The sequence below is a fragment of the Astatotilapia calliptera genome, chromosome 14 (assembly GCF_900246225.1).
Source record: "Astatotilapia calliptera chromosome 14, fAstCal1.2, whole genome shotgun sequence".
Taxonomy (NCBI): domain Eukaryota; kingdom Metazoa; phylum Chordata; class Actinopteri; order Cichliformes; family Cichlidae; genus Astatotilapia; species Astatotilapia calliptera.
In genome coordinates this window covers 12,102,506-12,122,940 of record NC_039315.1, presented here as the reverse complement: position 1 = coordinate 12,122,940, position 20,435 = coordinate 12,102,506, and the positions used below count along the sequence as shown (strand labels likewise).

Sequence of the window (20,435 nt, the reverse complement as noted above, 5' to 3'; positions counted from 1 at the left end):
GTTAAGCTTTCTTGTTCCATTTTGCATCCAAGCCTCAAACATGCTGCAGAGTTTGTTTTGACCACTAGATGGCAGGAATGGATAAGTATTAATAAAGCTTCCTACGTGTTTGTAGAGCATCTCACTTTTTCTTTTTTCCTAAATGGGTAAAAAAGATTTGAGTCACTGCCTCTAAACAAATAGTTGAGTTGCACTGAGTGCTTTATGATTAAACAAATCTGAGAGCTGGTACCACGACGACTGGGTGAGTTCAGTAATTTAACATTAGGCATGTATCGAGCTCATTACATGGGCAACTCTTTGAAGTCATGCATGTGTGGCTTAATGCCTACGCACATTAAAATGTAGAAAGCTAGGACGAAATTATGTATTGATAATGACCGAGATACGTGAGGAACTTTAATCATGGAAAGAGAACTCCCAAGTCGCACTTTTAAGGAAACGTTCTTTTCTGTAATCGCTTAATGAAATGCTGTTTAAGATTTGGAAAAATCACAGCTTTGAGCATTATTTATGTTATCTTTTATCATACACATGCCTCAGTATAGTTTACTTAAAAAATATAGGCTGAAGAACTAATAAATGACTTGAATTTTAGCACAGAGTGAAACAACAATGGTGCAAAATAGAAGACGAATTGCCACCATTACATGAGTGAGAAGCCAAAAGGTTGATTGATCTCCACAAAATTCACTCTTGCTACACTTTCCTGTACATGATAATTCCCTGATGTAATTTACGAATCGAGTGCATGACATTGTATGAGCACTCAAAAATAAAAGCACTGATAAGACTGTGCCTCCTACCAGCAATGTTTAGCCCCCCACACACACACACACACACACACACACACACACACACTCTGGCAGTTTGGCTCTTCATGGTGGTCTTGCCCTGACCTGTAGCCTTCTTTTCAGTTCTAGTCAACACACATACACACAGATCATAACCCCTGTTAATTTGAAACTAAAGCTGAAATGCTCTACACTTTTGCGTCCTCCCCTGCGCCGTACTTTCTTTCTTCGGAGAACGCTGATTTATGAATTGCAATATTTATCGTAAAAAACTGAGCTCCTGCATGCCTGCAGCAACATGATTCATCCGTGGACTCTGTTGGGATTGCACCATAAAGGCATGCCAGTGTGTCTGGGAAACCTGAAGGTGAAGTCTTTTGGATGAAGTGGAGAACATGATCCAAGAAAAGAAGATGGAGGGAGGCAAAAAAGTTCACCCTGAGCATTTTTGTTTGAGAACAGTGGAAAAAAAATTACATAAATTGAAAAAAAGACAATGCAAGAAAGACAAATGTCCCTACTATTTTTGGAGCCAGGGAAGGTGGGAGCACTGGACAGTTTTGAGGTAACACTTCATATATTTAGTACCTCACTATGGATTCCTACAGGGGCACGGCAACAGTGATGTGTTGAACACATCTTGTTCAGGCTGAGAGGCAGAGAGTATGCTCTGCCGCTAAAGGGGAGGGGGACTTCAATACCCCGATGATGGAGAACGCTCTTACACTAACACATACAAAAATGGAACTGTATTTAGATGCGTGCACTACATTTTTCCCTGACACTATCAATTTGAAACAGATAAACATTTAGCTGTTTGGGGACCAACTGCGACGTGGTAAGACTGAATCCAGCCCATAAGTGAAGTGTGTGTTTGGCAAAGGCCACCCTCTGAAGACTTGAATGCTGGTGACTTAGTGCTGTTTGGATCAGGAATGTCTTGTGGTTCCCAGTTCACTGCCACCACACTCAGTTGGCTCTCACAGAAGATATAATGGGTGAGAGATTTTTCCGTTGGATGTGGATAAAGAAACGGAAGGAGAGAAAAGGGGCAGCGAGGGAGTGAGAGATAAGGGAAGAACTAGTTGATGTTCTGCCTGAATAAAGCCAGAAGTGGTGGGAGGAAGCAGTCAAAGGAATGTTAAAAAAAAAAAAAGGGGGGATGCATAGAATTTGGAAATTAAAATAAAACATTAGTGGGTGAGAGAGCCAGTGAGAGAGAGAGTGAAATGGAGGAGTGTGAGAGTCTGAGGCGGTGTGGGCGAGGGAGTAAGGAGAGCGAGAGTGGCTGGCGTTTATGGATTGCAGATGTGGCGCTATGGGGTTTTGGCAGGGGCCATGCGCGCCTGAATCCTGCACCGGCTGGGTGGCACCGGGGTGAGAGCGAGGTCACCGCACCGCAGCACACAGCCCATAAAACACTGACTAGTGGGGGGAACGAGAGAAAGAGAAGGTAGGCCTCAAACGCACACTAAGCCGGGACTGCGTTGCGGAGTGGGTGAGCAGATTACATTTGGGGTGCAATCACACACAAGCAGACCCAAGCAAGAGTCAGGCTTGGGTCAAGTCATATGTTAATAAAGCTCGGAGCTGATGAGCTTATCTCAGATACAAAAGATGAGCTTTCTGTAAATAAACTCTATCTGCCCCACCCATCAACTATGACAAGTCACACCATCTCTTCTGTTGACAGAAAACTTTCCACTTCTGCACTTAATGCTAAATTTAGTTTATACAGTACAAAGGAGCAGCAAGCTAGCCAAGTGTAGACCAAAAGTGTTCAACTCGTGGTTTTTCTCATAGGCTCATCCTGTAAAGTTTGCCATTTCTCATGCCATCCTCAGGCCAACCTCACTGGATCTGGTCCAAGCAAAAATGCTTATTAAAAAAATGAGAAACTGTACTTGTTTTATTTTATTTCTTTGCCAAACTCATTGGAGTTACAGTTCTGAGAATGAACAATATGACTGCAATAATTTGCCTCAAGTAGGCCTATTTAAGTTTTAATGGAGCAGAGAGTGTTGCTGACACACTCTGCGCACAGATATATTTGATTAGTAACCTTAGGTTTATCATACGTGTACAGTAATTGGCAAGCATCTTTAGATGACCTGTGTATACATATGGCACTATTTACACTCTGAGCAGCACACAGTACATATGGTTTACTGCAAATTAAACTTTACTTACAGCAAAATTTTAAAAGTGGGATATGAGGCAGTCATTAGCTGCCTTTGCGTGTTTACAGGGGAAAAATGTTCTGTAATCAAGTAGATATTGGCAAAAATTATTTTGGCACAAATTTCTAAGGCACTCTTTAGAAACAATGCTGCCTACGTGCTATGGAGCTTATTTGCTTGAGTAATAGTGAGATTTAGTATAAAGTTATTGTTATTATGTGTATTATCGCTCGCACATCTGAATATTTAAATTTGACTAATTATTTTATTTTTGCTTAAATATTTTCCATCCATCGATTTTCCTAACCCCTTGTCCAAATGCAGCTTGCAGAGAAGCTGAAGCATATCACAGGTGTTCTAATTTTTATAAAGTATTAAGCACAAAAAATAAATAAATTGAAGCTCACTTACCGTACATATGAAATATAAATGAGTTTTCACGCATGCTTTTGTTGATCAAAAACACAATGCAGATGCCTAAAAACGATTAAAAAAACATTCCAGTAAAATGTTAATATGTTTTCAAAAAACAAAAAAAGATTATCCGGCTTTTAAGTAATATTAATATTGTGCCAACTCAGAGCTGAGTATGTTTTTGATGCATTGTAAAACCAAATGACAGCACCAGTATTAAATTAAAAAACACACTTTATCAAATGTTTTGGAAAAATTATGCTTTTTGTAACATTTTCATAAACGTTTGATGAACATCTCACATGCTCCCCTGTTTTTGTAGGTGCTGCCTGACAATACTTGCATATTAGGTCAGCTCTGTTTTTCTCTTTCTTTTGTGTTATCCTTCCTTCCCTCTGTTGTTCCCCTTTTTCTCCCTCTTAGCCTGGTCCTGACTCCCTGGTTCCTGGGGCTTGGCCAAGGCTCGTGTCCCCGGAGGAGCCAGAGAGGAGATGGAGAGGGGGCAGCAAGGGGGTGCTGAGACTGACTCCAAAACCACAGCTGCAGCAGCAGCCCCTCCTCTCCTCTCCTCTCCTCTCCTCTCCTCTCCTCTCCTCTCCTCTCCTCTCCTCTCCTCTCCTCTCCTCTCCTCTCCTCTCCTCTCCTTTCCGTTCCGTTCCTTTCCTTTCCCACCCTCTCACCTGGCACACTCCCCAGCTCTTCCATTAATCAGAAGGGAAAGGGTATTTTAGTGCATGTGTGTTTGTGTGTGAAAGACAAAGATGCTGACTGTGTGAGTGTCTAACTGAGTGTTTCTGTGTATCTATGTGTGTGTGTTGATAGAGAGCTGGATGGGTCCGGAGTGATGGTATGGAGACCAGGATCTCACAACAAAGCCGGAGAGTTCACCCAGAGAACAAAAGGAGGAGGAAGGGGGTTGACAGACATAAAGCCTGGTGAGCAGATTGGGACTGCCAGCGACGAAAAGGAAGAGGTAGACAGATGATCTGCAGAAGTTTTAAGGATAACAGGATGAGTCCAAAGCATCTAAATATGGTCCAAACCTAGTTTGCAACAATCTGAAATCCCTCTGATCCAGATTGTTTGGGGCATTTTTTAACAAAAGCGCTGCAGCAACACCTGCACACCAATTTATAATAGGCTCACAAGGCCAACAATCCATGACCTCGGATGTTAACAAATGTCATCAATATTCCCTTTAAGGTGCACACTGCCTCTCTACTTGCCTTCCTTCACCCTCTGATTATCCAGGTGGGAGTGAAATCTTTAAAAAAAGAAAAGAATAAATTCCAACCTGCTCTGCTTTCACCCCCCAACGGGCCTCCAAGAGTGCTTTTCTGCTGATATCACTGCACAGAGACCTGGCAAGCCAATCTCTCCCCAGCTCTATCATTCCCTTCTCCCTGCTTCCTGCCCTGATGATGTCACACACCATATGGTTTTCGGCAGTATCAAGCCGGAAAAGAGATTTAGTCAGTGGAGGGGAGAAGGAGAAAAAAGGAGGAGGGCTGGAGCTGTGCACAGGTTGGACACAGAAAACAAAAGGTTTGCTCTTCCCCCTGTGTGCACTGTGAGTAGAAGGTAGAGAGAGAAAGCGAGAGAGGAGGGGTGGCGGAGTGGGAGGGAAGGGGAATGTTTGCATTGTGTGAGGCTAATGAGGAGAGACCAGGGAGCAGAGACCATGCATCGGACAGCCATGTGCTGCACAGGCGCCCGTTGGATTGGCCTACACACATGTGCGCACACACAGATACACAGATTTTAACATAGTTACTGATACCCACACTGCAGTTCAGGAGGAGGCCAGATATGTGTTGCACTACTTACTCAGTTTCAGTATCAGTCGAAAAAATATGTTCCCATTTCAATCTCCCTTTAACACCAGATCACATAACTGTCTGGCAGTCATACGCGGGCAGAAAAGTACAACCTAAAAGCAGTTAATCTGCTTTAAAGAGCATTTTAGCATCTTTCAGCTCATGATGTGGATTTTTCTTTTTTGCCACAACTTTACTGTCCTGAAGGCAAATGTTCATTAAAAAAAAAGAGAAAAAAACCAACTGCATGCCTGCTCAGCCTCAAACTGTAGAAAAAGTTGGCAACTATCTGGTGATAATAGAGCATTTAACTGCTAAAGTGCTAGATACATATGCATCTCTGAGGAGGCGGTGGAAACCCAACCGCAGCTAAACGGAGAGTGAGCACTGGATGGATGCCATATCAGTGTCAGTATTATGTTTGTTTCACATGATTTTTCTCGATTCTTCAAGTGTAAGAAAATGGAAATTTGAATTATAATTACATAAACAACAGGATAAACTCCCTCAGTTGAGGGAGAGTCACAGAGCTCAGGTTAAAGCTCAGAAGTAGACCTTAAATGAACATTTTGAAATTGTGCTTTTACCTCTATGGTAGCCCAAAGAATGTCTCCTTGCACCTTTAAAACACAATTTCACTGCAATATCTAATATGTACAATCAAAAAAGATTTCAACATGTAAGCTGCCTTGCTTCCATTATTAACGTTTAAACGAAGTCTGTTTACCATACAGAATTAATACTATTTATTTAATGCTCTTATCTCAATGATTGCAAGAATAGGTGAAAAATCCAGTTTCCTAAAATGCAAAATAAATTTTGTTTATTATTATTATTATTATTTTAAGTGGCTCCAATATTTTTGTATATTTTAATTTAATTTATATTAATTGACTGGATACATTAACAAACTGTGAAGGTCAAATAGTCGAAAATGTTTAGAGAATAAAATATGCTATGGTGTGAGTGTTCTCAACCCAGAAACTATCTTGCATTTATTCATCCCCCCACACCACTCTTGCCTTTCAAGTATTTCTTATCTGGCACTAATCATGGCAAGATAATTGTGCATCACCATCAGATGGGCAACCCAGAATAGAGGCCAAACGCACACAACAACTCTGCTTATTCAGATGACATGCCTTGCACGCCTATGTACTAAAGCTGTCGTGCAACTGCTCATTACAATGAATTAAGAGAGGTCTGTGTGTAAATGTTGAGCCTACCATTCAATTTTTGGTGGTGAAGGGAATCTGAAGCTGGAGGGGTGTGCGTCTGGTATGGTGAGGCGGCCACAGCCAGCATCTGGAGATATGTGTGGCCATGTCCACTGGAAGGAAGGAAGGAAAGAAAGTAAGGACGGACGGAGAGATGATTGATGAGAATGAAAGACAGAAAAGAGAGCGCGCAAAAGACCTGATGTTAGTAGTTGAGAAAAGTGTGGAAGATTACACTCAGATAGTCTGTTTCAAAGTGTTAAAATTACTTTAAGACTGTCCTGTCTATTGTCCAGACCTGCTTTGTCTGTGCTGGCAGACAGAAATGGAGCAATAATAAGGTAATTGCAATATTCGTCACTCAAAGTCTTAATTGAAACAAGGTGGACTGGGCCTTAGAGACACGATGACCCTGCAACATATCTGATCGAAGATGTCTGAAGAAGTTGGCTGCAGTCGTTCAGACTATTCAACGCCTCACTGTGTTTCCATATCCACCAATCTTCGGTGAGATATGTCACATGTACAACTTGCAATGCTCACACTTGGAGAAACTGTGGGAAAGGTGTGTGATTTAGAGAGTGACAGCAAAATGTTAAGGGATTTAGCTGTTCAGCCTGCCTTATCTCCAGCTCTGGTTCCTGACCAAGTGTTGGTCTTTGGGAAAGTAGTCAGGCACAGGCTTTGGGATGTGCTCCCTGGGCTGTGTCTGGGCCTTTGCGCTTGCAACTTTAATTGAATCATTGCTTACAACCAGCAATTTGGAGGCCTTTTCAGTTCATTAAAAGTTCAGCCATTCAGGTTTGCTGTGCTCCAGATTACGGCATGTTAAATTGTGTTTTGACAGGCTGAAGTTTAATGTCCAGCACAAGCCTCAGGAGGCTGATTGATTAAAGAGATAACGCCTGTCTGGGAAGACAATAGTTGTACCTAGAGACACACAAAACAACTGAAATTAAGAAACTTTTATGTAGTTTTATATTTGGGAAAAATGGTTTATTTATGGCATATTTGCTTTTATTGGACAGTCAGCAACAAAGAGGCATAAAACATAGAGGGAAAGACAGAGGATGACAAGCAACACAAGTCCCTAGCTACAAATGAAATCGTGACCGCGCTGTCATGTGATGACTCTTTCCTCAGAGACTGAGCACATGCCACTGTTGTTCATATCAAAACCACTGTATTTGCCTTTAATCTCATCTGTCCAAGCTGTTCTGGGGTGCTCACTATTAGACAGCGTATCAATATGTTTGCAAGCAACAAACGAGATCATGCGTGTTGTTATAGCGCTCTCAGAAACATGTGATATTAAAAAAATGATATTAATTGGTTATGATGCATCCGTAAACTGGTCAGACCCTGGGCTTTGAAGACAGACTTCCAGTTTGGCTTGAATAAAGCCTGTCAAAAGTTGATTGAATGCATATTGTTGGAACTATTCAAGTTCTTGTATCATTTATTGGTTATGAAACTACTACATTTACATATTTACTGCATATTTATAGTTACTCTTCCCACCCTCCACCCTCCCCTGTCCTTAAAAGACTAGTTTTGAGTATTGCACGTAGTGAATGATAGGCTGCTTAATACTGCTAAGATTAAAAGGTTGTGTCTCTTTTTATATCAATTTTGCAAAACCGGAGACTTTTCCTTAACAGGCAGCATCACAGTTTGCTGATTGTTAAACGGCTGTTATTCACTCTTAGATTTTACCTATTCTAGCCTTGTGATTAGAGCATTTTAAAAAATAGTTTACATTTGAAGGCATCAATTAGATTGTTGTTCTTTATTCATTGTTCTTTACAGATGTGTCATAACTCCTTAATAAAAAAAATCATATAGCAACTGAAATTTTCTAGGCAAATGTAAAGCCTGCATATGTCTAATCTGTCATCTTAAATGCTTTCTGCCAACAAATAATTGGAATTAATAAAAATCAGAGACAGTTATCGTGTAAATATTGAGACTATTAGGATTTAAATGGGTAAAAATGCTGCCAGCCCTATACTCCTTTTTAAATCTACATATAGCCTACCTGACAAAATGACATCACAACAACGTTTCCTTTGGTGGAAACTATTTTGGACTATGAATTGAAACACTGTCATATCCTTGATAGAAGATATTTATCTCCACCTACAGAAAACTCTGTCTCTCTCTGTCTGTGAGGTTATCATCAGTTCATCAAGGGAACATGGAAGTCAGAGACAATACCTTCCCCAACTTCACCAGGCACTAAGTTTTGAAGCAGAGCATTTCAGTGAAAGACCAGCACCTTGAGGTTGGATAATTTAAAGAGGAAGAGGCCCTGTGTGCTTTATGACATTGTCAGATGCTGCTGCTGTGATCAAAACAAACATGAATCGGCCTCAGTTTGGTAAGTGTTTCACCGAATCACATCGGCTGTCTCTCTCAATATGATGGCAAAATAATTTGTTTCATCAATTTCAGTCTGCGGTCTTAAAAAAACAAGAAGCTTTTGGATGGTTATAGAAAGGCTTGAGGCCTGAATAACATAATCCGTCCAAATGCAGTTAAAGGTGATGATTCCTGCTTGTTATAGTTTGCAAGCAGAATCAAAATGTACTTTTTCAAAGGTACTGAAACTAATTAGGAGCCATAAAAACACAGCATTTTTGTGCACATGTTTTGTTTGATTTGTAATAACAGCTCAGAGTGCAACTGATACAAAGGGAGTCTAAGGCTTTTTATTAGTCTACTGCTAATGTTCACTAATGCTCAGCTCAACTACTCTGCGTGAAAAGATACTAAGGTACAGCGTTTACTTAAACGTTTACTGCTACTTTACGCTTCTCCTGAGAGACATACTGTACTTGTAGTCAGCTACATTTGGCAACTGCAGTCGCTTCTTAAATTAAGCATTAGTACACCACACATATAAATACTCTGTTATGCAGCATATAAAGCACTTAAAATCGACTCAAATGCGAGTCATTACATCATTAAAGACCTTTTAACGTGTTAATGACTCAACAAGATAATCATACAATGTAATATAGTTGTTAGAAGTAAAAGTACCTAAAGCTTTTTGTTGTAATTTTTAACTGGAAGCTGCTGGGGGGTGTTTGTACTTCTGAATGATTCTTACATAACAACGCATTTTATCGTGAAAATGAACAATGACTATGGCACTCTCCCTGTGCTTACCCTTAATATGCAGCCGTCTCTCGTTGACATTCTGGCGAACGACGTGGCTGATCTTATCTTATCAATATAACTGGTTTATAAGTTACTGTACGCTTGTCATATGGCGTTCACAAATTAGAGGCCAGCGCTTACCGACTTTTTCATCCCCCCAACATCACTGCAACCCGCGTCCCACTCTCGATAAGGCCTTTGGGACTCACTGCCATTGGGTGTCGCTGTGCGCGTAAAGTCTCAGCCGGCAGGTTTGGTCCGAACGGACCTCAACACAGTCTGAAGTGTCAGACAGTCTTGTTAACACGTGAGAAATTCAGTGTGTGGAAGAAGGTGAAAGAGGGGGAGACCGGGAGAGAGGGGGCTGCAAATTTACGCGGAAGAGAAGTTTTTGAGAGAAAGCTGGACACTGAGGGAACTGCGGAGATCTTATTGAGGGAATGCCGAAAAGGGGAGAAGACATACGGCCAGAGCACCAGACATGAGTCCGAGGTAAGATTGAGAAACGGGTAGAAAGGCGGGGATGGCACACAGGCAGACGTGTCAGAATGAGCAGTTTTATTGAATTACAGAGATGAGTTGATCCAATTACTGTATGCTTCCCCAGGTCTTTTCCTTTTGAGCAGATTGATGTAACCCGTATTGACAGAGACGGTAACATCTGGATTATAGCACCACCGCTCATTTGATATGCAATATTTCAGACTTAGGTTTTCTGTTGATATTTGGCAAACAACATGCAAGTTATTCAACTAAACTGGAAACGGGGTGAAAAAACGTTGTGCTGGCACAGAATAGGAAACTGTAATAGATATTAGATAAAGTTTCACGTAATTAATTTAAATACTTTATAGAGAAGCTGCAAAGGACTTCTTCAGAAAAGGGAAATACAATTTCTGTTTATCTAAAAACCGTCATCATGGCACTACCTGCGAGGGCGCACAACTTTGACTTCATTACTTATCTTAAAAATATGACATCAGAGGAAGAGCTTGATTATTTTTAAGTAGCCAAGAAAAGGCCCTCGTGTCATCGAGTTGCTAGTTTCCCTTTGTATCCCAAACTCGTACTGGTGTTTGGTTCAGTCACCAATCCGGGTCATGATCGAGGGCTTTAACTGCGCAACAGGTGTTTTACCTGAGCGGGTGAGGGAGAGCGCACGCGCGCGCGAGAGAGAATTTTAAGGTGCCCAAAGTTTATCTAACCTGCTTTAACTTTCCCTGTAAGGGAGGCTAATTGTTTTCTTTAAGGCTCGTATTGTGGCAGGTTTTTGTCAGGGGAAGTCTGGAGAAAAGGACACGGACACTTTTATTTTAACCGTTTTTTTGATTTATTCAATGAAACGGCTTCAATTATACAATATCAACACATTTATTCCCTTAGTGATTTGTGATTGAACTTGATTGAATTTTGAGCTGAGTTTTGAAGAAAAAAATAAAAATAAAATCAGCGTCGTTATGGAAGAAGTCTGACTGCTTTAAGCTCCTGACATGTTATTGATTCGCTGTCCAAGCTATTTCCGTCATTACGCTTCTGTCTAAAATTAAGGTGGGCTACCTAAGGATCATAGGTATAACACACACATATGTATACAATTGCTGCCTGTCTCTTTAAGACGATGTGTTGAGAAGTTCAAGTCGGGGTCACATGAAGTTCCTGCCCTCGATTTTACCTTTTAGTTTTATTATAGACTGACATCACACGGGGCGCTAAAACACTTAGGGCGCATAGAGGGTCCATTATCATCCCTGTGCGCGTTATTGCTCCAACTCAAAAATAGCTAAGGAAATTACTTGGAAAAAAAGGGAGGAAAATGATGCTGTACTAAGCACGTATTTTTTTTTTTATAGGAGGGGACGAGAAAGAGGGGAGAGGAGGGACAGAGAGACAGAGAGACAGAGGGAGAGGGAGGAAAGTGGGTGGGAGGACGGACCTAAGGAGTGAAAAGAAATTCATATCAATTAATAATCATAAAAAAAAGAGCTGGCAGACGAGCTCGGAAAACTGGCATGGTTTTTTGGAGGCTGGCAGTTCAAAGCTGAAACGTCAGATATGACTCCTAGAGACTGCTGAGATGATCATTAAGGGAGACTTAGATCGGATGGCAGAAGACATCGGGCATGCAGGTAAGAGCTGATATGTACAGAGGCAAGAAGAGGGGAAGGATGACATTTCTATTAATAATGACTGAACTCTGTGCGTGCTTTCAGAAGGAAACTTCCTGGAGTCGATGAGATATTAGTGGAACTTGTTTTACAACATATGGCGTCTTTCTCTGTTTTTTAAATCCTGTTTTAATTCGGACACGGAACATTGCACATGTTCTTTATAGCGCATTTAATTCGCATTGGTTGAAACATAGAATTGTTTAATACCTTGTTCCTTACGTTATAAAAAATTGTCACGTAAAGAGGAAGCTGGTAATTTGTATATTTCTTCAAGATCACGCCGATGTAACCGGCGGTTTTCAAATAAAAATAATCTGACACGCTTCGAGTACAAAACAAGAAAAAAAATCCCTCTGTAAAATGAGATTTTAACGTGTTTTATATTGACTGATAGTGTATTTGAAAAAAACTTTAAAAACGTTAAAAACTCAGAATTAAAAATATAAATACATTTTTAAAAAGCTGTATTTAGTAAAATAAATGTCTTATAAATTTGTCAGGGATGCTGCAACAAAATCCTTAAGCAAAGTCCTCACTGGGGATCTGTCTTTATGTGTAACAACAGCAGTGCGGAGCTTAGGTGAGGACACAAACGCAGGAGAGCGTTATATGAATTTTTTTTTTTTTTGTGGGGGGTGATTTGCAGTGTATAAATTTCTGGTTTCCTTTGTACAAGTGGAGACTTTACACAGCTGCCCGGAAAGAGATGCTCTCTCAATGCTGCTGACAGGTCTGAAAAGGGAAAAAAGAGTTGCTATAAGAAACAGCTGTGTGATACACCTCGTAGCGCAATGAGGTGAAATCGGCCTGTTTCTGGAGATGATTTCATTTCTTTTTCTTCTTCTTCTTCTTTGGCGGAGATAAGGAGAAGCAGAGGGTAGATGAGGCGCTGCAGCGCAGAGGAGATGCATTCACTCGTGACTCGGTTTACTGCTCAGTGTGTGAAGGGCAAATTAAAACGTTAGAAACCGAGAGGTCGGGTCCTCTCGGCGACTCACGAAGGCGGGACACGACTTTTTGTTTTGCGACATGTAGTATTCCGATGTGTATGTACATGTATATTTTAACAGTGAAATCAAAGCCAACACCGAAGTTAAGAATTTACTCCTTAATAATCGCACAGGAAAACAATAATAATAACTGCATCCAAGCAAGCTGCAGAAATTATTATCATACATATTGTCTTTGATAATTGCTTAGGGGAAAAAAGGAAATTAAAAAAAGGAACGACTTGCTTTGAAAACTTTAGTATATCATTTAAAAAACAAGCAAACAGGTTACCTCCGTAATACTAGCATAGAAGTTTGGATTATTATAATGTCATGGTTAATATGACCATCTCGTTATCTCATTGTTAACTCAGTTACAATCTACATGAAGAAGATGTCACCCTCATGTCTTTATCAGTAGTCTATTTCTAAATTTGTGATGATTTTTAGGATTATAGAAATATAGAAATCAAACAGGAAAATGATTAACTGCCCATCCTGTTTACTGATGTGACGAAAAAAAAAACCAAACTGTCAAATATAATCACTAATCATCACTGCAAACACCCAGTCTATTCATTTTTTTCCCAAACTTCAAACTCTAAAACAGTTAGCCTCCATTGAGTCACAAAAATGACAAAATAAATTAGGTGGGCTGAAGTTGTAAAAAAGTACGGTAAAAGTCTTTGCGAAAAATTTACACTGACTTTGTATTTATTCTAAAATAAACAAGGCTATAGGAATATGGGTCCCAAATTGAAAAGAAAGAAAATAAAACATCAGCACAACGTTTTAAGCAGATGTGTGGCGTGTTTATATGACTGAGGCTGTATGCAGAGGTAGGAAGTTTAGTCTTGCTTCACCCCAAACCACAAAAGTGACAAAACAGACAAAACTTAGAAACAATGACTATTAATCTAATGCAAAAAGGTGAATGTCATTGCCATAAACTACATAACAATCATAAGAGATTTTCTAGCCTGTTCAGGGGTCTTTTAGAAGAAAGCTATCAATCTACGAGGGAGCTGTAAGCTTCCCTCAGGAAACTGCACTGTATGTGCAGTCTTGAAGAATAACATTACAGCGCATGTTTAACATAACAAAACAAGCAGTTTTTGTGGCTTATTATAGGCTTAAAATGTGTTTTCAAGTTCACGGCATGTAGCAGGTTCTCTTTAAGATGTGTTCTCTGACTAAATATTGCAATCATCGATAGCTTCCTAACAGGATGCAGCCAGCTTACACATGGCCTCAAGATCAAGCGTTTTGTATTACATCTTTTACTGTAATGTTTCACTTTTTGTCAGGGGCTATAGTAAGTCGAGAGTTTATTTAAAGGGCAAGTTGTAGCCTGTCAAACAACTCAAAGAGCAAAAGCATAGAGGTCTTTGTTGTCTTGATAGTAAACTCACAAACACTGTGCCTGTTGTTATCACAAAACATTACTAAAAAAAATTGTTAGGCTGTATCCACAGGACATTGCAGGTGCACATAGATGTTGTAATATGTCAATTAAGAAAAAGATTTTTATGTACTGTGAAGAAGTATTTAATCAGAAGTCAGGATATAAAGAAGGCTTAGTTTTCTGCCAGGCTTTCTGATGAAATTCTAATGCTTAAATGTGCACTACAAACCACATACAGGAGAGAATGTACACAGTCTGTTAACATACGGTTCAGAGTAACAAGTAATCAGCTCAGTGCGATGAAGACTGCAACAGCTCAGCAAGTTATGGAAATTACTCGGTCAATTCTTCATATTTACTTAGATCTTAAACTCGTTTGATGTCATGAAAATTTCTAGTAAATTATGTCCGCTGAAAGCCGAAAAGAAGAGAAGCCGGCGGTGGATGCACTTCACATGTCAGCTGGAAACAGGATGGAGTGTGAGCCCACGTACTACCCTTACTAGAACTGTCTTTTTAAAAGATATACTTCCGATCATACAATAGTTCAGCTGTACGTGTGGAAATGACGACATGACCTTTTAAAAAAATTCAAAATGAATTATTTTTTTTAAAATGGCATTTGTTGTTAAAAACAGAAATTTCCTTTGATATTTATCGCATGATGCTTATCAGATGATCACTTGCTGGACTTGACTGTGACTTGTCATTTTCCATTTTGTGAGTGATGACATTTCTGTCTGATTTCGCAGCTCTAATGCTGAACAATCAACATTTTAAAAATGCTCAGTCTTAGCTGTGGAAGATTTTTGGAGGAAAAAATTGACACATTTTGCTCGGGAATTGTCATAATTCCTCAGTAACTCATTTGTCAGGTTTTTTTTTTTTAACTCATACTTCTCCCTTCTTATGCTGAGTGTGTACACTTAATGAAATAAACAAGAAGTGAATGAGCTGGTGTCAGGAAGACAGCGATCAGATGGATGACACGATATTTATTTAGCTGCTTGTTTCCCATCAGTGAGACTGAGCCTTTAGGGACAGTTTGAGACGTTTAATCTTGTAAGTAAACTAGGCTCAGATGCCACTGATTGAACAATACGTGGGATTTCATTCGTGCAGCCAATATAGTTTAAGATTGGTGGAACAATTACTGTCGGGATTTGAGCGTGTAGATGTGCATGTTTGTGCGCGTGTGTGTAGGCGCACACTGGATCTTTGAAACCTACCTCAACGTAGCGTATTGAAACACCTAATGTTGATTTACATCCCGTGTGCTCAGTGTTCCTTATATGACTGGGCAAGAAGGGGAGCTGAAATCTCGATCTTTTTTTGGATGTGTCCTTCCCCCACAGGTTTATACCTGCTCTTCGTCATATTAGCAAAACATTTGTCCCTAAGCTTTGTTTAAAACTGTGTGCAGCACTTCTGGAATACTTTATCAGGAAGCCAGCAATTACAAAATATATATTTGTGGCTCTCTCTCTTGAGCTCTTTCTCTTTTTTTGCTTGCTGCAGAGGAAGTGAATGCAAAGACTTGAATTTCTTATAATGAGAAAACCACTGCAACTGCTCACCTTTTGCAAAAGTTCACTTCTACCGAGTGGCCTTTCCGTGCACTTTCCACACATAAGTTTTGCACTTTACTGTCAAAGCTGGTCAATCTGCTTAAATAGCTGTTACGCAAATAATAAGCGAATCATAAAAGCGTAACTGTGAGCTTCCATTAAGACGTATTTAAGTATTGTTTATGTTTTAAAAGAAAATCTGACAGCGGTTAATTCATCTTAATAAGTGCATCCATATGCGAGGTCTTTTTTTTAATGGTTTACATTACTAGCCCGTTTGCTGTTAAAGCTTTTGGCACTCAAACTTCTGAAAATATACTCTTATTTAATGTAATGTGTTTATTGTAACTTTTGATAGATTGTGATTATGAAATGCATCAATAATACTTTTAGTGGTGCAGAAAATTGCACATTAATTGGCTTATTGTGACTTGAAATGATGACTGCTGCATGACGTTTTACAGATATCTGTTGTTGCAGGTGGTGGACTGAAAACAATGCTGGATGCCATGGAAGTTCCAAGTCATGCTAGGGATCTCCTCCTGCAACTCAACAGCCAACGCACCAAGGGCTTCCTGTGTGATGTTATCATCGTGGTGCAGAACGCCCTCTTCAGAGCTCACAAGAACATTCTGGCTGCCAGCAGCCTCTACTTGAAGTCTTTGGTGGTCCATGACAATCTCATCAACCTCGATCACGAGATGGTGAGTCCAGGGGTCTTCAGGGTAATTCTGGACTACATCTACACAGGCCGCCTTAGTGATGGAGACCCCACTTCTCCAAATGAACCAAATCTAGGGGCTGTCTTGGCAGCAGCCAGCTACCTTCAACTGCTTGACTTAGTGGCTTTGTGCAAAAAGAAGCTAAGAAGAAATGGCAAGTACCCTCCCCGCCCAAGTCCAGCATTTCTACCCTACTCAAAGATGGGGCCAAATAGCATGGGTTTAGGGAGTGGTGGCAGGTATAGGGTTTCTACTCCTGTCATTCAATCCTGTCCTCCAGGCGGAATTTTGAACAGCCACGGACCCCGGGCACTACCACCAGAGGAGCTTGTTCCACATCGACTAGCTGTTCATACAGGAGAGTTGTATGCTCCCACCTCCACCCAGGGCTCTCAGGTGTTCCCCTCTTTGCAGTCACCTCTGCCTTCTCAGCTTGGGCGTGCAGCCCTATCCGACAGGAACTGCTCACCCAGCTTCGGCCTTGATCTCTCTAAGAAAAGCCCCACCTCTCAGTCTCAGCTCACACCTTCTCAGACCCATCTGGGGAACACTCATAATGACGAGGAGCGAGATGGGACTCTGAGTGACCGCACAAGTCCTATCCATGGGATGAATGGCAGAGCTTTCCCCTCAGAAAAAATGGAATCAACTGACCAGGGAGGCTCCCTCACTCCGCCACCTTTTCCACCTCTCAACCAACCGATAGCCCCGCACCTTCCCCACCTGCATCGCTCAGGTTCCCAGGGGACAGACCGCTACCCATGCCCCCCAAGTCCGGACACCCCCACGGAAGGCGGAGAGGCAGGCAGAGAAATGGGCAACATCTACCGCTGGGTAAAACACGAACCGCTGTCATACACAGCTGAAGATGAAGATGAGGACGAAGATGAAGAGGAAGGGGGTGAAAATGGAGATCAGCATCATAACCATCACAAGACTGGGGAGGAGAGTGAAGGAGCAGATGACAAGAGCGGGTCAGGCACAGAAGAGACAGGCAGCAGTGAGGGTCGCCCATCCCCGACTGGACCAATGGGGAGGTTCCACATGCCGTACGAGCCGGAGAGCTTCGGGGACAATCTGTATGTGTGCATTCCCTGTGACAAAGGCTTCCCAAGCTCAGAGCAGCTCAATGCACATGTGGAGACACACACGGAAGAGGAGCTGTACGGCAACTCAGGCGGGGACATAGGAAACGGCAATAACAGCAGCAGCAAAAACATGAGCAGTAACACAAACGGTTATGGAAGCCTCAACAGCAGCAACACTCTGAACAGTTTGTCACACCTAGAGACCAAGTCGAGCCAGCTGAATCCAGCGAGCATCGGGGAGATGATTCGACCCTACCGCTGTTCCACCTGTGACAAGTCTTACAAAGATCCAGCCACTTTGCGCCAACATGAGAAGACCCACTGGCTGACACGGCCTTACCCCTGCAGTATTTGTGGCAAGAAATTTACACAGCGCGGTACCATGACCCGCCACATGCGTAGCCACCTGGGCCTCAAACCTTTTGCCTGTGACTCCTGTGGCATGCGCTTCACCCGGCAGTACCGCCTCACTGAGCACATGCGCATTCACTCTGGTGAGAAGCCCTATGAATGTCAGGTGTGTGGGGGAAAGTTCGCTCAGCAGCGCAATCTCATCAGCCACATGAAGATGCACAGCAGTGGAGGGACTGCAGGGAGCCTGACCACAGATGGGAAACTGAAGCTGGACTTTGCAGAGGGCATTTATCCTCTGAGTAAATACACAGCAGAGCATCTTGGACTCAAACAAGAGAAGGCTAGTGAGCTTCTCATCCAAGCGCAGCAGCAACTGGTGGCTGATGCAAAGGTCATGGAGAGCCTGTATCCACTCTCCAAACTGGCCTCTGAACACCTGGGCCTCACCCACGACAAGATGGACATCCTGGGCCAATCACTGCCCCCACAGGCCCTCTCTGACGCCCGAACCATCGACCGCTACTCACCAAGTTAAGACATGTGATATCACCGATAAGTCTGTGTGCACACACAATTTGCAGTATCCTTATTCCATTCACCTCAACTCAATATCTCTGCACCTCAGACTCAGGCCATAAACAATTGGTCTGCTAATGCACACCAAAATGTGTAGACTGTAAGTGCCTTTCTATGCATCTAATGTATCCTAAAGACCTCCTTCATAAAGGAGCTTCGTGCTATTACGTGACCAAGGGACACTCACTTTAAAAAAAAAAGTACAGTATTTATGTACAGTGTATGCAAAGAAACTTTTTTTCCTATGATTACAGCCATTGAGCCAAAGTGAAAAATTGAAAACCAAAATGAAAATTGTTTTATTTATTTTTTATTATGGTGGAATCCAAAGAAAACAAAAACTATCCCTGACCCTAAACCTGTGTACTATTCAACTTTGTAAAAAAAAAAAAAAAAGAAAGAAAGAAAAAGCACATAAGGACAAATTTCAGGGTTTGTCCAGAACTTTTATAATATGAATAAGGCCACTCACCTGGACTTTAAAGGAATGGGAGTACATTTCGTCTGTTTTTTTCTATTATTTCATTTTTTAATTTCCTGTTTTTGGGGTACTGGACAATTTATGTATCTCGCTCTCCAGCTTCTCACCATCTTGGGAAATGACTGAATGATAAGAGCATTTTGATAGTCACCAGGGCAATATATTCCCCAATCACCATTTATTTTAAAGTAACACCACTCACCACTCTGCATATTTGTGTGGATAAAGGGCTTGTACTATATGACAGCAGTTGAATCCACCTTATGCCCAGCTTTCAACCACTTATGAGCCGAAACTTCCTGTGCAGTTCGACAACCACCCCTTTGCGCTCAGTTGTTATTGAGATGCAGCAAGCACAGCCCTGTGATCTCATAACTGGGACATGATTGCACATACCCAACTGATGACACACTAATCCCCGTTCACGGCCAGTGGAGCTTCATCTTATGGTGTACATGAAGCATGGGTGTTGCCGCTGACATTGTGCAATTATTACAATTATGGATACAGTTGAGCATAGAGGCAGGGGTAAGGATGGGCTTAATGACACAGAAATCTGTCATTTACTGTCATCAGCAGTTAAACCATTCATTAATCTGATGATTAATCGTGGAGCAGCAGTAGTCAGAGGCTTTGTTGGATGCTTCTCTGTTCCACCGTCCGGCCTCTCATTTGACCTCCCTCCCCTGTAGTCTGTTGTCTGGGAGCCCCGCTACTGTTGACAGGCCAAAGTGAGTGCTCTACTCAGCCCTTTGCCTTAGAAGCACTCCAAACACCGGATGCATATACGCTCCCCCTTCACACACAGCAAGCTGCTAATCTGTCAGTGATATGAACATAAGAAGGGGTTTGTGGGTCTTCCTTGGAAGCCAGCGGGTGAGTAGCACTCCCAGCTGCTGTGCTTCAGTAATCCCTGTGAAATCTCACTTTCTCCTGGACAATTCACACTGCTCGCTGGCGTGATGTCCCATTTCATGCCTGCCATTGTACCCCTCTGATCCACTTATTAACATTAGATCCCAGCCTAGCAAATGTGTCCTGGCCTTGCCTCTCGGCCCTGCTGGTATTAAATGCGGAAACAATGAATGACTGATTTGTGTGTTGGCTGAGCAGCCTGAAAACAAAAGAGCACTTAAAGATTGTGGGTTGAAGGCACATTTTTGTTTGTAAATCTTTATTCCAAAAAAAAAAGAAGTTGCATTTTTTTTCTTCTTTTTTTGGGTCTTTGTCCACTTTTACTAGTCCTCAATTCAGATTAGAAATGTTTGACCACTATAGTGCCGATGCCAACCTCAGAGGGTGAATGTGAAGATTAAAGCCATAAATACACTGTGATAGACGTAGTGAATCATAAAGGCTAAAAAAAAAAAATCATACAGTGTGCCTTACTTACTTTTCCTTTTTCTTTTTAAATGTAACGATAATTTAAGGGCTTATTTTCTGTAGCATATGATCATATCAAACATGTTGTTTCTTGTCACTTTTCTTCATTTTAATTTG

The 20,435-nt window shown here is 41.4% G+C and overlaps 1 protein-coding gene across 3 annotated transcripts; it reads left to right on the top strand.

Moving 5' to 3' along the window:
- The first annotated feature begins 9,731 nt into the window (after positions 1-9,731).
- Positions 9,732-18,850, top strand: hic1 (hypermethylated in cancer 1). 3 transcript variants are annotated; one of them, XM_026193042.1, is made up of 2 exons: positions 9,732-10,076; positions 16,195-18,850. In XM_026193042.1, the coding sequence occupies exon 2, from the start codon at positions 16,212-16,214 to the stop codon at positions 18,411-18,413; it is 2,202 nt and encodes a 733-aa protein (XP_026048827.1). In that variant the 5' UTR covers positions 9,732-10,076; positions 16,195-16,211; the 3' UTR covers positions 18,414-18,850. The 3 variants fall into 3 exon arrangements, with proteins under 3 accessions (XP_026048827.1, XP_026048828.1, XP_026048825.1); XM_026193043.1 differs by having other exon boundaries at positions 16,179-18,850; XM_026193040.1 differs by lacking the exon at positions 9,732-10,076 and adding an exon at positions 11,517-11,710.
- The last annotated feature ends 1,585 nt before the right edge of the window (positions 18,851-20,435 follow it).

Coding starts and splice junctions, on each gene's coding strand:
- hic1 (XM_026193040.1), top strand. CDS start 11,659: ATGATCATTAAGGGAGACTTAGATCGGATGGCAGAAGACATCGGGCAT. Junction 11,711..16,194: donor AGAAGACATCGGGCATGCAG/GTAAGAGCTGAT, acceptor CTGTTGTTGCAG/GTGGTGGACTGAAAACAATG.